The following is an 11471-nucleotide window of genomic DNA, read 5'->3' on the forward strand; positions in this document are numbered from 1 at the left end:
TGTGTGCCCTGCTCCAGGTGATACTGCTCTGGCAGGGGGGTTGTACTGGATGAGCTTCCAGGTCCCTTCCAACCCTTGAGACTGTGACTCTGTGTGCAATGCTGCATGAGGCCACCTGCCCTTTCCCTGTTGGAGAGCAGCCCCCAGAACCCAGCAGGAGATCCCAAACCCCAAGGATTTATTGCCAGCTTGGGGAGCTCAGCGTCCTCCTCAGCTCCCTGCCGTGGCCTCCCTCACTGAGCTTGGTCCCAGTCCCCAGGGCACCCGCGTCCCTGCCATCTCCTAGCAACAGGGACACAGGCCTGAGGCAGGGCAATCCCTGCCTGGCTGGGGCTGGATGGCGGCACCTGGCCGCTGCAGCCTCTCCGCTGCCGTTGTGCAGCACCTGCAGCGCCTGGGGCTGCAGGACTTCCCCTGCGGCCTTGGCAGCTGGGTAGGAGGCTGGAGGGGTCTGTGGGACGTGGCAGAGGGGGGCTGTGATGTGTGGGACTGTCACTGCCTCTCTGCTGTCCCTCTGCAGAACAAGTCTCGCTTCAATGCGCGCGGGAGGCCCCGCGGCAGGCCGCCGGGGCCAGCGGGGCAGGAGGAGGCTGTGCCGCCGGGAGAGGAGAGCCCTGAGGCACTGCTGCAGCTGCTGAGGGACAGGCACAGCCCCTGGGCCCTGCCTCCAGCCTGCAGCCCCCAGGAGCAGCTCCTGCGCGAGACGGCCGTGCTGGCCCCCGAGCTCAGCCGCCGCTCCCGCCTCGCCCGGCTGCTCCGCGTCCTGCGCCTCGTCGGCAAGGGAGTAAGTGTAGCTGCTGGTGCTCAGAGCTCCCCAGCTCCAGGCCAGGAGGGAAAACACCCTGGGGAAAGGACACCTTCCCCGTGCCAGGGGCGTCCCGGGTGCTGCTGTTGCACCCGGCGTGTCTGTGTCACACGGGCATCACGTGCGGTGATGCTCTGGGACGCTTTGGGCAAACCTCTGTCTTTTCAGGTGGAGGAGGTGGATGAGGGTCTGTTGCAGTTACAGCAGCTGGAGGAGCTCATCCTCAGTGCCAACCACATCAGCAGGATAACCTCAGCCAACCTGCCCCGAGGGCTGAAGGTGAGAGAGCAGAGCAGGGCAGGACAGGAAAGGAGGCGGCATCCAGAAACACAGCACAAGATGTGGCTCAACGGACTGTCAGCAATGGCTCATTGCAAAGGGTGTTTGTTGTTCCCTCTGTCCTGGGCAGGTCCTGGAGCTCTGCTGCAACGCTGTGGCTGATCTGCAGGACCTGTGTGTTCAGCCTCCTCCGGAGCTGCAGCACTTGGGGCTGGGGTACAACAGGCTGAGCAGCCCTTTGCAGGACAATTACCTCACTGCAGTCTTCTGGTAACGCCTCAGGCTGAGCCTGGGCTTCTGAAAGGGAGAGGGGCAGATGGGAACAGATGATCTCAAGCCACCAAGGTGGCCCATGTTAAGAAATTGCAGCCCTTCAGCAGAGTTGTTTCTCTGCTCTGCATTTGATGCTCTTCCTCTGTTCACTGTCTCCTGTCTCATGCTTAGTCCTGGTCTGCAGCCAAGGTGTGAAACAGGGAGATCACCTGGAGATCACCCTGCCCACCACAGTTCCTCTGTCCCTGCCCTTCCCTTCACTCCCTTCCCAAAGCCCCTGCTGGGACCCTGCCCTGGGAAGGATCAAAAGCTTCATCACCAAATGTTGCAGTGGGATGGTTGATGAATGCTGAAGGAACATATTTTTGAGTTGTGGGGCAAACTGACAATGGGACCACGTGGCTCAGGAACCTGGAACTGGCTGCTTAGGACTGTGTCACTGGCTTTCCCAGTTTGACCCAGTTTGTGCTCTGTTTTTGACCCAAGGCAGTAGCTCTCTGTCCTCAGCTGGATGCTGTTTGCCTAACCTTCTTCTCTGGGTTCTCTCTTTAGGCCAAATCTTGTCTCCCTTGACCTGAGCTTTAACAGCCTCACAGATCTGCTAGGGCTGGTCTCCCAGCTAACCAGTCTGCAGAAGCTTCGCATCCTGGTGCTCCAAGGGAACCCCCTGGCTCTCATTCACACTTACAGAGGCTTCCTCGTGGACAGCCTGCCCAAGCTCTCCATCCTTGATGACATCCACATAGGGCCTGAGGAGAGGCAGCAGTTCTGTGGTTTGGCAAGGCAGCCAGGTGAGCCTTCACCTTTGAACTCATCTGTGATTCAGGAGCTGATTTCATTGTGGTTGAGCTACAAGTCCTCAAGGCAGACTCTGGATCCAATACTGACTTCCCTCTTGCCTCAGCTCACGTGGAGATCTTTCTCTGTGCCTTTTTATCCGAGTAGCTCAGGTGGGGAGGCAGGCAGAAGTCGCTGCAGCAGTGTCATTACAACCATCATAGTTTTAGCTTTACTTGGGTCCCAAGATTACAAGAACTGCCCAGTCCTGGCCTCAGTGTCATGGCCTCCCTTCAGCTTTGCTTCCTAGACACCATCTGGTTTCAAACCAGATGTGCATTTCCCTCTGGAGCTGCTGAAAGAGGAACATCTCCAGTGGGGAAGATGCTCAGATGGGTGCTGCACTGTCAGCACAAGCGATGCCATCTCTGCACATCGCTGACTGCCAGCAGAGCAGCGGGCTGGGGACACCTGGGGGTGAGAGGCCTCTCTTGATGGTTCCTGCTCGTTGAGTTTATGTGCTGGATGTGCTCTTGTCTGAAATGTTAACCAGGGAGGCAAAGCAACCAAGGCAGGAGATGTTTTGTGTGGCTTTGGAGTGACCTCGTGTGGCAATGGCTCGTCACAGCGGTAGCACAGGTTGGCAGGGAAGGATGCCAGGCGGTGGGATATGGAGGTTTCTGCATGCCCTGTGCCTTCCTTGCTCTGGCAGGAGCACCCTGCAGCTTCATAGCAGATTGTTTTCCTTTTAGAGCTGATCAGAAGCGAAGCACGAGTGGTTGTGAGCATTGGGGAGGTCAAGGGAGTCCCTGATCCCAGCACTCGTCAGCAGCTGGAGGTTGGCTCCGGGGCTCCGATGGTCACCTACAGCTACTGTGTGACCTATGAGTTTGCAGAGGGAGAAGAGATGGAGGACAGCAGCAGCACTGAGGTTTGTGTGTAACTGAGCTCCTGAAAGCAAGGGGGACTTCACCTGCAGGCTGCAGAGCGAGGCCGCTCATAAGGACCTGGGGAGGGCAGCAGCAGCACCGGGGACAGAACTGCACAGCCACATCTGGCAGGACAAGTCCCTGCTGACCACATTCCCTGTCCCCCTCAGGGACATGGCCCTGCATGTGGGAGTGCATTCACAGCCTCCCTCCTGCTGACTGCAGCACACTCCTGGCACTGGTGCCCCTTCTTCCCACCATGAAAGGGGGCTGGGGAAGGGCATTTCGGGGACAGCTTTGCCCCCTGATCCTGATGCACAGACAATCAGATGTTCTTTGCCAAGAGCTCCCTCTCTGTTCCAGGCAACAGGACTCCAGCAGCATTCTGTGGTGGCCATCCTGGATGTGGACAGTTCTGCTGGGGACAAGAGGGAAACAAAGGGCCATGAGGAGCCCAAGACCCACTCTGGTAACGAGGAGTTATAAATCCCCTGCCCCATGACTCAGGGCAGCTTTATGGCTCTTCCTGGCATGAGACATCCCTCAACAGTGTTGGCTACAGCTGGGCTGTTACAGAGTCTGAGGGGTAATTAATTGGCACTGCCCATGTCCCAGGGGTTCCCTTCTCCCCTGGGGAAGGAGAGATCTTTCCTCAGAGGGGTTTTTTTGTGTCCCTGCACAGCAAAGGTGTTTGTCACTCCTGGGAAGCCCTGGGCAGACACCATAGACTGCAGCTACAGGAAGGAGCACACTGCCAAGGACTTAGTGGGACTGAAGTCCTACCTGGAGACTGGAACGATGGTCTCAGTTGTGGAGGAGAAGGTGAGTGTGTGGGTGAAAGGGGAAAGAGCTGGTGGGAGGCTCAGCAGGGGCATTGTGTTCTCTCTGGGAGGCAGCTGGGATGGCAGGGACCCCAGACCAGGGTCCTGGGGCATCCCAGCCCCTGCAGCACCAGCTCCTCTCTCTGGGCAGGTGCTCTCATGGCCTGTCGACGCTATTCCAGAGGAAAACGTTGTCAAGAAGGGGAAGGCGAAACAGGGACAGATGTCGAGACAGAAGGACGGTGCCAAGGTAGGATGCTGGAAGAGAACAATGTCCAAACACCATCTGAGCTGCAAAAATAATGATGGAGGAACAAAGGTCCTTCTCCTGGGCCAGTCTGGTGTGTCAGAGAATCTCTCCTCCATCCCAGACCTCTCACCAAAGTCCCTCCTTGCTATGGGAAGAAGGCAGCAGCAGTTTTACACACATCTCAGTCTGGATGCAGTGGGGGGCAAAGGGCTGGGTCAGGGTTGCTTTCTGTCTGATAAGCAACAGACAGAACCAACCCTCTGCTGAGGCTTGTCCTGGTGCTGGGGCCCTGCAGGTTCCTGCACCCAGGGACAAGAAGAAAAAGAAGGAGAAGCCACGTGAAGTCCGCAGTGACCCTCCCATTCGGAGGACCCTGGGCAGTGGGAGAGTGACCCTGGAGGCCCTGCTGGCCACCACAGACCTGCTGGCAACTGTGTGTGACTTTGGCATCCTCATCACTGAGCAGCCACTGCAGCCACCAAGTCTGGAGGAGAAGGTAAGGGGCAGGGCACTGAGGGAGGGCTGCCAGGGCCCGGCAGTGCCAGGCTGGGCTTCAGCACGTGCTGCCCTGCAGCTGGCACGGGCATCCCTCCCATCCATCCCTCTCCATAAAATGGGACTAAAATAACCCTGCCTGAGCACTGACCATCACTGCTGGGAGCACTGTTTAGTGCTGGCATTAGCAGTGAGGACTGCTAGGTTCTATAAGCCAAGACTGAGAAGAGAGATGAGTTGATTTTTCCATCTGAGAACGTGAAGGCAGCCGCTCGTGCTTCCTCTGGCGCTTTCTGTCTCGACACAGCAACACACAGGGTCTGCACTGACACTTTCTGCTTCCTGGATTCTCTTTTCTGAGCAACTCCACCATCCCACTTTCCCTCTCCCCCTGTCCTTCGCCCTTTAAATCCCTCTGACAGAACCCAGATGGCGGCGGCAGTCACAGGACTGGATGCAGACACGGATTTCAACACAGCCTGACTGCAGCAACATCTCTCTCCACAGGACAGGAAAAAAGGCAAAGACAAGAGCAAAAAACCAAAAGCAGAAAGCCAGACGGCCAGCAGGAAAACCACAGCGTCTGCCAAAGGTGAAGGAGGCTGGAGCTGGGGGATGGAGGCGGGTGGTGAGCGTGAGAGCGGCCGGGGCAGTGCTCACTCACATCCTGAGCCCCGGGCTCTGAATGCAGCCATTGACTGCAGGGGCTGGGAGCTCACACACCTTGCTGACTCCGGGTCTGAACAAGCACTGCTGGCCATCCTGGGAGCCACACACACGGCCTCCCAGCTCTGTGTGCCAGGGGAGAAGGGCAAAGCAGCTTCTCTGGGTGAGAGCTGAGCTGCTGGCTGTGCCAGAGCCTGGGCTGGCGCTGGGGACTCTGCTGTCTGACGTGCATAATAAACCCCTCATCCAGTTCCAACTCACATCTCAGAGTACTTTGCAGAGGGGATTATTCTTTCTGGTTTAGAGATGAGATGCAGAGAGAGCCCCAGCCAGCCCAGGAACAGCCCCTGCTGTGCTGTCACCCGTGATGAGCCCATCCTGACGGGTGTCCCCTGCTCCCCAGGGCAGAGCCCACACTCTGCTCAGCCAGCAGCATTGCTTAAGCCACTGGACAAATACCTCACCCTGCTTCTTGCAGGTTATTTTTCCAGCAATCTTGTTTTGACTACAAAAAGAGCAGTGCCAGCACATTGGAGGGGTAATGCAAGAGCAGGAGGAAGTGGGGGAGGGAAGGGGTGGCAGGGCAATGCTGAAGAAGCTGCTCATGGATCAAGGAGAGCCCTGAGCAAGCCAAGACTTCCCCACCACCACCCAGAGCTACCAAGGGAGCCTTGTGTCCCCACTCTGGTGTCAGATTTACTCACTAACTTAAGGGAGCAATTAAACCCCTTCCCCAAGAGCTCTGGGATGCTTCTCCATGCCCTGTCACCCATGGTGAGGTCCCCATCTTTGGGGAGGTTCTCAGAGCCCAGGCAGTCCTTGGCTGTGTGAGTGCTTGAGGAAGCCTGATGGCTGTCCCAGCTACCTGAAAAGAAGGCAAAACTCCTTCAATGATTGTTCCTCAGGAGGAGATGTGTGTCTGCAGTATGTGCTGAGGCTGCTGCTGAAGCAGGGGGCTGCTGTCAAACAGCCCAAGTGCAGCAGTGGTGTTTGTTACTTCCTTTCCCCCGCAGTGCCTGTGGTCAATGTGTGTGCAGGAGGTTCTTCCCTTCAGCCTGAGAGAGAACAAACCCCTCGTGCAGGGGGTTGTGTGGCCAGAGAGTGGGGTTGGGTGTGCAGAAAGCTGCTGCTGATGCAGGAAACCCAGAGTGATTAGACACTCATGCTTCATTTGGTGTCCCCTTCTGCCTGTGCAGGTGGAGGCCACCCAGCTGCACTGTGAGGCCACTGAGTGCATGGCTCATACAGTGTGCACCCAGAGCTGTCACCCGGAGCTGTCAGTGTCCCGTGGCTGCACACGCTGCCGTGACTCACGGCTCTCACAACACCCTGACTGCAGCTGGGGGCCCTGGGCTGGGACAGCCTCTGCCTGCTCCCAGAGGCACCTAATTCCATTGTGGCTGTTGGGCACTTGCTCATCACCCAGAGAACAGGAGCTGCAGCAGTGGCCGTGCTGCCAGGCACAGGGCTCCCAACCCTCGCCCCGCTCCAGCCCCATGTCCAGGGAGGGTCAGGGACTCACAGCCAGGAGCTGAGGCTGATTTGCATCCCTCAGTCAGCAAATGCACACAAATAATCAGTCCTCTGAGAGGGATTGGGATCCCTTCCAGACAGCTCGGAGAGGAAAGGCAGCAAGCTTTGTCTTGGGCAAACACTTTGCAATGTCTTCCTAAGTAGCCTCACTTGGGTCTCATTTTACCCCACACTTGGCTTTCCAGGATCTTTGAAATTATTTCTCTCTGCAGCATTTTTCCTCTCCCCTAGGAAACAACAAAAAGCCCCAAAGTTCCACCCAGAGGGGTTGCCTGCTTAAAGATGCTTTTGGGCTTCTTACCCCAAGTCATATTCAAATAGGTTTTCCCTCCAGGCCCGGAAGTTATTGCTCAGGGGTGGGCATTCCCCTCTGCCAGCTGCTGCTGATTTACTCAGCCCAGACACTGACAGATTTACTTCTTTCCCCAGGAAAAAGAAAAAGCAAAGACTCTGCTGAACTGGAGGAGGGTCAAGGTCTGCAGCCCGTGCCGCTGACGGTTCAATTCCAGATGCATCTGCTCCGGTGGCCCTCAGCAGCCGCTACCCAGAGCCAGGAGAGCATGGCCAGGGCAGCAGGGAACGCTCAGTAGCAACAGAGTGAGTGGGAAATAAAACCGGTGGGAACACAGCCGAGTCTCCAGGGCTGGGAGATGTCACAGGGCTCATGGCTGTGTGGGCAGGAGCTGCAGCGTGTGGGGGCTGCTGTGCATGTGTGGAAGGGGGGGGGGTGCAGGATGGGGTGTGCAAAGTGTTATGAGTGTGTAGGATGGGTGTGTAAGGTGTGGGGTGTGCAGGATGGGGTCTGCAAAGTGTTATGAGTGTGTAGGATGGGATGTGCAAATTGCTACTGGTGTGAAAGGTCCTAGGGGTGTGCAGGATACGGTGTGTAAGGTGTGGGGTGTGCAGGATGGGGGGCTGTGCATGGTGCAGGGCTGTGCAGGATACAGTGTGCAAGGTGTGGGGTGTGCAGGATGGGGGGCTGTGCAGAAGGGCTGTGCAGGATACAGTGTGCAAGGTGTGGGGTGTGTAGATACGGTGAGTAAAGTGTGGGGTGTGCAGGATGGGGGGCTGTGCATGGTGCGGGGCTGTGCATGGTGCGGGGCTGTGCAGGGTACAGTGTGCAAGGTGTGGGGTGTGTAGATACGGTGAGTAAGGTGTGGGGTGTGCAGGATGGGGGGCTGTGCAGAAGGGCTGTGCAGGGTACAGTGTGCAAGGTGTGGGGTGTGCAGATACGGTGAGTAAGGTGTGGGGCGTGCAGGATGGGGGGCTGTGCGTGGTGCGGGACTGTGCGTGGTGCGGGGCTGTGCAGGGTGCGGGGCTGTGCAGGGTACAGTGTGCAAGGTGTGGGGTGTGCAGATACAGTGAGTAAGGTGTGGGGCGTGCAGGATGGGGGGCTGTGCATGGCGCGGGGCTGTGCAGAAGGGCTGTGCATGGCGCGGGGCTGTGCAGAAGGGCTGTGCGTGGTGCGGGGCTGTGCAGAAGGGCTGTGCGTGGTGCGGGGCTGTGCAGAAGGGCTGTGCAGTGCCCGGAGCCGGTGCGCAGTGCCCGGGCTGAGCTCAGCCCCGCGGGGCGGGTCCCGCTCCTCGGGCGGCGGCTCCGCGGAGGCTTCGCACCGGAGCGCCGGGCTCCGAGCCCGGGCTGCGCGTTCCCGGCCGGGCCGGGCTGGGCTGGGCTGGGCTGGGCTGGGCTGGGCTGGCTCCCCCTGGGCTCCCGACCTCGCCGGCAGCGCGCAGAGAACGCAGCCGCGAGGGAAGCGCCGGGAGCCGTCCGGGCGTGAGCGCGGCCGTGGGAGCTGCGAGCGCGAGTGGAAAGCGTAAGTGTTGCGGTTCACAGAGGGCTTGTCTCCCTCCGGCGGCACAGGGCTCTGCACGGCAGCTCACCATGCACCCCCGCGCTAAAAACCTGGCCCTTTACGCCTTCTCCATCACGCTGCTGGGCTGGGTCTTGTACATGAAGAAAGAGGCAAAGCTGGCGGCGTCCTCAGCGAGCCAGAGACTGGATCCAGCAGGTCACAGCCCCACTTTGGCTCCGGGCAGGGCTGAGCCCAGCAGGTGTTTGCCGAACCTGGCCCTGGCCAATTCTTCCGTGGCCCTCCCGGAGCTTCACCGTGTTTTCTTGACGTACAAACACTGCCGGAGCTTCCCGGTGCTGCTGAAGCCTTCGAGGTGCAGTGAGGACACCTTCCTCCTGCTGGTGATCAAATCCTCCCCCATCAACATCGAGAGGCGAGCGGCCATCAGGAACACGTGGGGCAAGGAGATCGCCATCGCCGGCAGGAGCATCAGGCTCGTGTTCCTCCTGGGGCGCTCGGAAGCCAACGTCCAGGTGCAGCCCCTGCAGCAGCTGCTGGCTTACGAGAGCCAGGAGTTTGATGACATCTTGCAGTGGGATTTCCTCGACAACTTCTTCAACTTGACCCTGAAGGAGCTGCATTTCCTGCGCTGGTTCCAGGAGGGCTGCCTGCACGCCAGCTTCGTGCTGAAGGGCGACGACGACGTCTTCGTCAACACTTACAACATCGTGGAGTTCCTCCGGGAGCTGGACCCCGGGCGGGATCTCTTTGTTGGGGATGTGATCAGCAACGCCCGGCCCATCAGGAACACCAAGGTCAAATACTTCATCCCAGAGTCCATGTACACAGCCTCCTTCTATCCCCTCTACGCTGGTGGAGGGGGATACGTGATGTCCAGAGAGACCGTGCGGCGGCTGCAGAGCACCGCGGAGCACACCGAGCTCTTCCCCATAGACGATGTGTTTGTGGGGATGTGTCTGGCAAAGATGGCAGTGACCCCAAAGAACCACCCTGGCTTCAAGACTTTCGGGATCCAAAGACCTTTCAATCCCTTCGACCCCTGTTTGTACAAAGAGCTGATGGTTGTGCACAAACTGAACCCCACCGAGATGTGGATCATGTGGACCCTGGTGAAGGACGAGGGCATGAGGTGTGCGGCGGCGGTGACACGCAGCCACAGCAAGGGCTGGAAAAGCAGCTCCTGATGGGCACAGAGGGATTGGGACTGGTGACACACACGGGGTACTTAAACTAGAAATGAGCAGGGGTAGAAATGTATCCTTTACTAACAGACTGGGCTTGAGCAGGGGGGTTGTTTCGCAGTGAACCTTTCTCGGTGGGTTATGGAGCAGTTGAATTGGCACGGGGTGGGGATGGGGCCGTGGCACAGGGGGCTCAGCTCGGTTCCTGGGGCCAGAGGAAGCCACAAGTGCCACAGGGATGTGAGTGAGTGGCCACCTGCCATGGAGGCTCTGCAGCACCAGGGCTGGTGTCTGACCACCAGCCAAATGCAGACTTGTGGAGGGAAGTTGATGACTAACGAGTGACAGAGCACTTGAAATTACTTGGAGGGGTGGAACAAAGGCCAGTGTGTGCTGCTGGGTCCACTGCAGAGCAACTCCAGTGTCCCAGGCCAGCAGTCCCACAGGCCCTACCCAACAGCAGGAGGAAAGGGAGTGAAGTGGGGAAAGGAAAAACAAACCACCTCAGGAACATATTGCCTTAACACAGCCCCATGATCCAAGGGACTGGGCTCTGGCTCAAGCCCTTTGGAGTTTACAGGAGTTTATTACAGGTTTATTTGCACTGGAAACTTTTGCACAAACACTTTGTGATGAGGTCTGAGAGGAGCAGTGTGTCCAGGATGATCATGGTGATAGTTGCTTTTGGTGTTTTGTTGTTGTAACGTGGGGTACAAATAAAACACAGTGCTGAAAAGTGTTTTCACAGGAGTATTCTTTGATCTCCTGAAAGCTAAAAAGCAGAGAAGGCTGAGATCTGATGCTGGGCATTTGCATTAAGGAGTCATTGATATCAAAGAGGATAAGGCTTTGTGGCCATGGAAACTCACCACTTCCTTTGCTGTGAGCAGCTGCCTTTCTCTGCCCCGTGCACAGTGTATTGATAGAGAAGGGACTCCCTGGTTAGTGCACTGGAGTCACTAGTTTGAGGAATGATCAAATATGAGGCCAAGATTTGGTGATGCTTTTGTAAAGCTTGTGAGCGTGAGGGAGCTTTGCTGCTGGGTCAGGAGCTGCTGTGCTGGGTGGGAGCAGGAAGCAGCTGGGAAGCTGTAGGTGAAGGTGGTGGGTAGGGAGGAAGCATGTGATGGCAGAAATCAGGGCACTTGGTGGTGTGCTGTTGTCATTGCTGTCTCTAGTGCCAGCTGCCCAGCATTCACCACCCACCAGATGAGAGCTGGGGCTTTCAGAGGTGCCTGAGAAGTGCTTCCAGGAGGTTCTTGATTGCAGGCAGAGACTGAGAGCACCCCAAGAGGAGGGGTGTGAGGAGCTCCCAGGGCAGGCTGAGGTGCTGGGGTGGGCTGGTGCTGTACCTCAGCCTGAGGGACTCTGGCACCACTGCTGCTCCTCCTTTGATCACATCCTTTGGGGCACCTGGTTCTAGGTGCCACTCACCTGAGCTGTGTCTGTGCCAGGTGCAAGTAGGTGTTTGAAAAGAAATCGCTCTTCCAAGGTCCAGCCTGTGTGTCCATCCCCAGCATGGGCCTGTACAAGTTGCTGCTGTGTTTTCTCTCCCAGCAGCCCTGACAGGGATTAATTAGTTGTACCTGAGAGATTGTCTGCAGCTGGTCTCAGTTGGGTTGGGTTTGTAAACAAGGCTGAGGGAGGAG

General features: G+C 57.7%; 2 protein-coding genes across 3 annotated transcripts; both read left to right on the plus strand.

The window, feature by feature from the left end:
* The first annotated feature begins 337 nt into the window (after positions 1–337).
* LRRC43 (leucine rich repeat containing 43) lies at positions 338–7418 on the plus strand. The gene is made up of 12 exons (XM_062009644.1): positions 338–433; positions 521–784; positions 974–1084; positions 1215–1354; positions 1910–2148; positions 2887–3065; positions 3427–3532; positions 3746–3885; positions 4036–4134; positions 4430–4630; positions 5137–5221; positions 7258–7418. Exons 1-12 carry the CDS (start codon positions 338–340, stop codon positions 7416–7418), a joined length of 1821 nt encoding a protein of 606 aa, XP_061865628.1.
* Positions 7411–10558, plus strand: B3GNT4 (UDP-GlcNAc:betaGal beta-1,3-N-acetylglucosaminyltransferase 4). 2 transcript variants are annotated; one of them, XM_062009989.1, is made up of 2 exons: positions 7411–7425; positions 8662–10558. In XM_062009989.1, the coding sequence occupies exon 2, from the start codon at positions 8710–8712 to the stop codon at positions 9823–9825; it is 1116 nt and encodes a 371-aa protein (XP_061865973.1). In that variant the 5' UTR covers positions 7411–7425; positions 8662–8709; the 3' UTR covers positions 9826–10558. The 2 variants fall into 2 exon arrangements, 1 of the variants encoding a protein (XP_061865973.1); XR_009819911.1 differs by lacking the exon at positions 7411–7425 and having other exon boundaries at positions 8550–9895; positions 10366–10558.
* Positions 10559–11471: the final 913 nt, after the last annotated feature.

This window comes from Colius striatus, chromosome 17 (genome assembly GCF_028858725.1).
Source record: "Colius striatus isolate bColStr4 chromosome 17, bColStr4.1.hap1, whole genome shotgun sequence".
NCBI classification, from domain to species: Eukaryota; Metazoa; Chordata; class Aves; order Coliiformes; family Coliidae; genus Colius; species Colius striatus.

Bases quoted from the DNA above. Each gene is read 5' to 3' on its own strand.
- LRRC43 (XM_062009644.1), top strand. From the start codon at position 338: ATGGCGGCACCTGGCCGCTGCAGCCTCTCCGCTGCCGTTGTGCAGCAC. The intron at 3,886-4,035 runs GTGAGTGTGTGG...CTCTCTGGGCAG, and splicing joins TCTCAGTTGTGGAGGAGAAG to GTGCTCTCATGGCCTGTCGA. The intron at 4,135-4,429 runs GTAGGATGCTGG...GGGGCCCTGCAG, and splicing joins GACAGAAGGACGGTGCCAAG to GTTCCTGCACCCAGGGACAA.
- B3GNT4 (XM_062009989.1), top strand. From the start codon at position 8,710: ATGCACCCCCGCGCTAAAAACCTGGCCCTTTACGCCTTCTCCATCACG.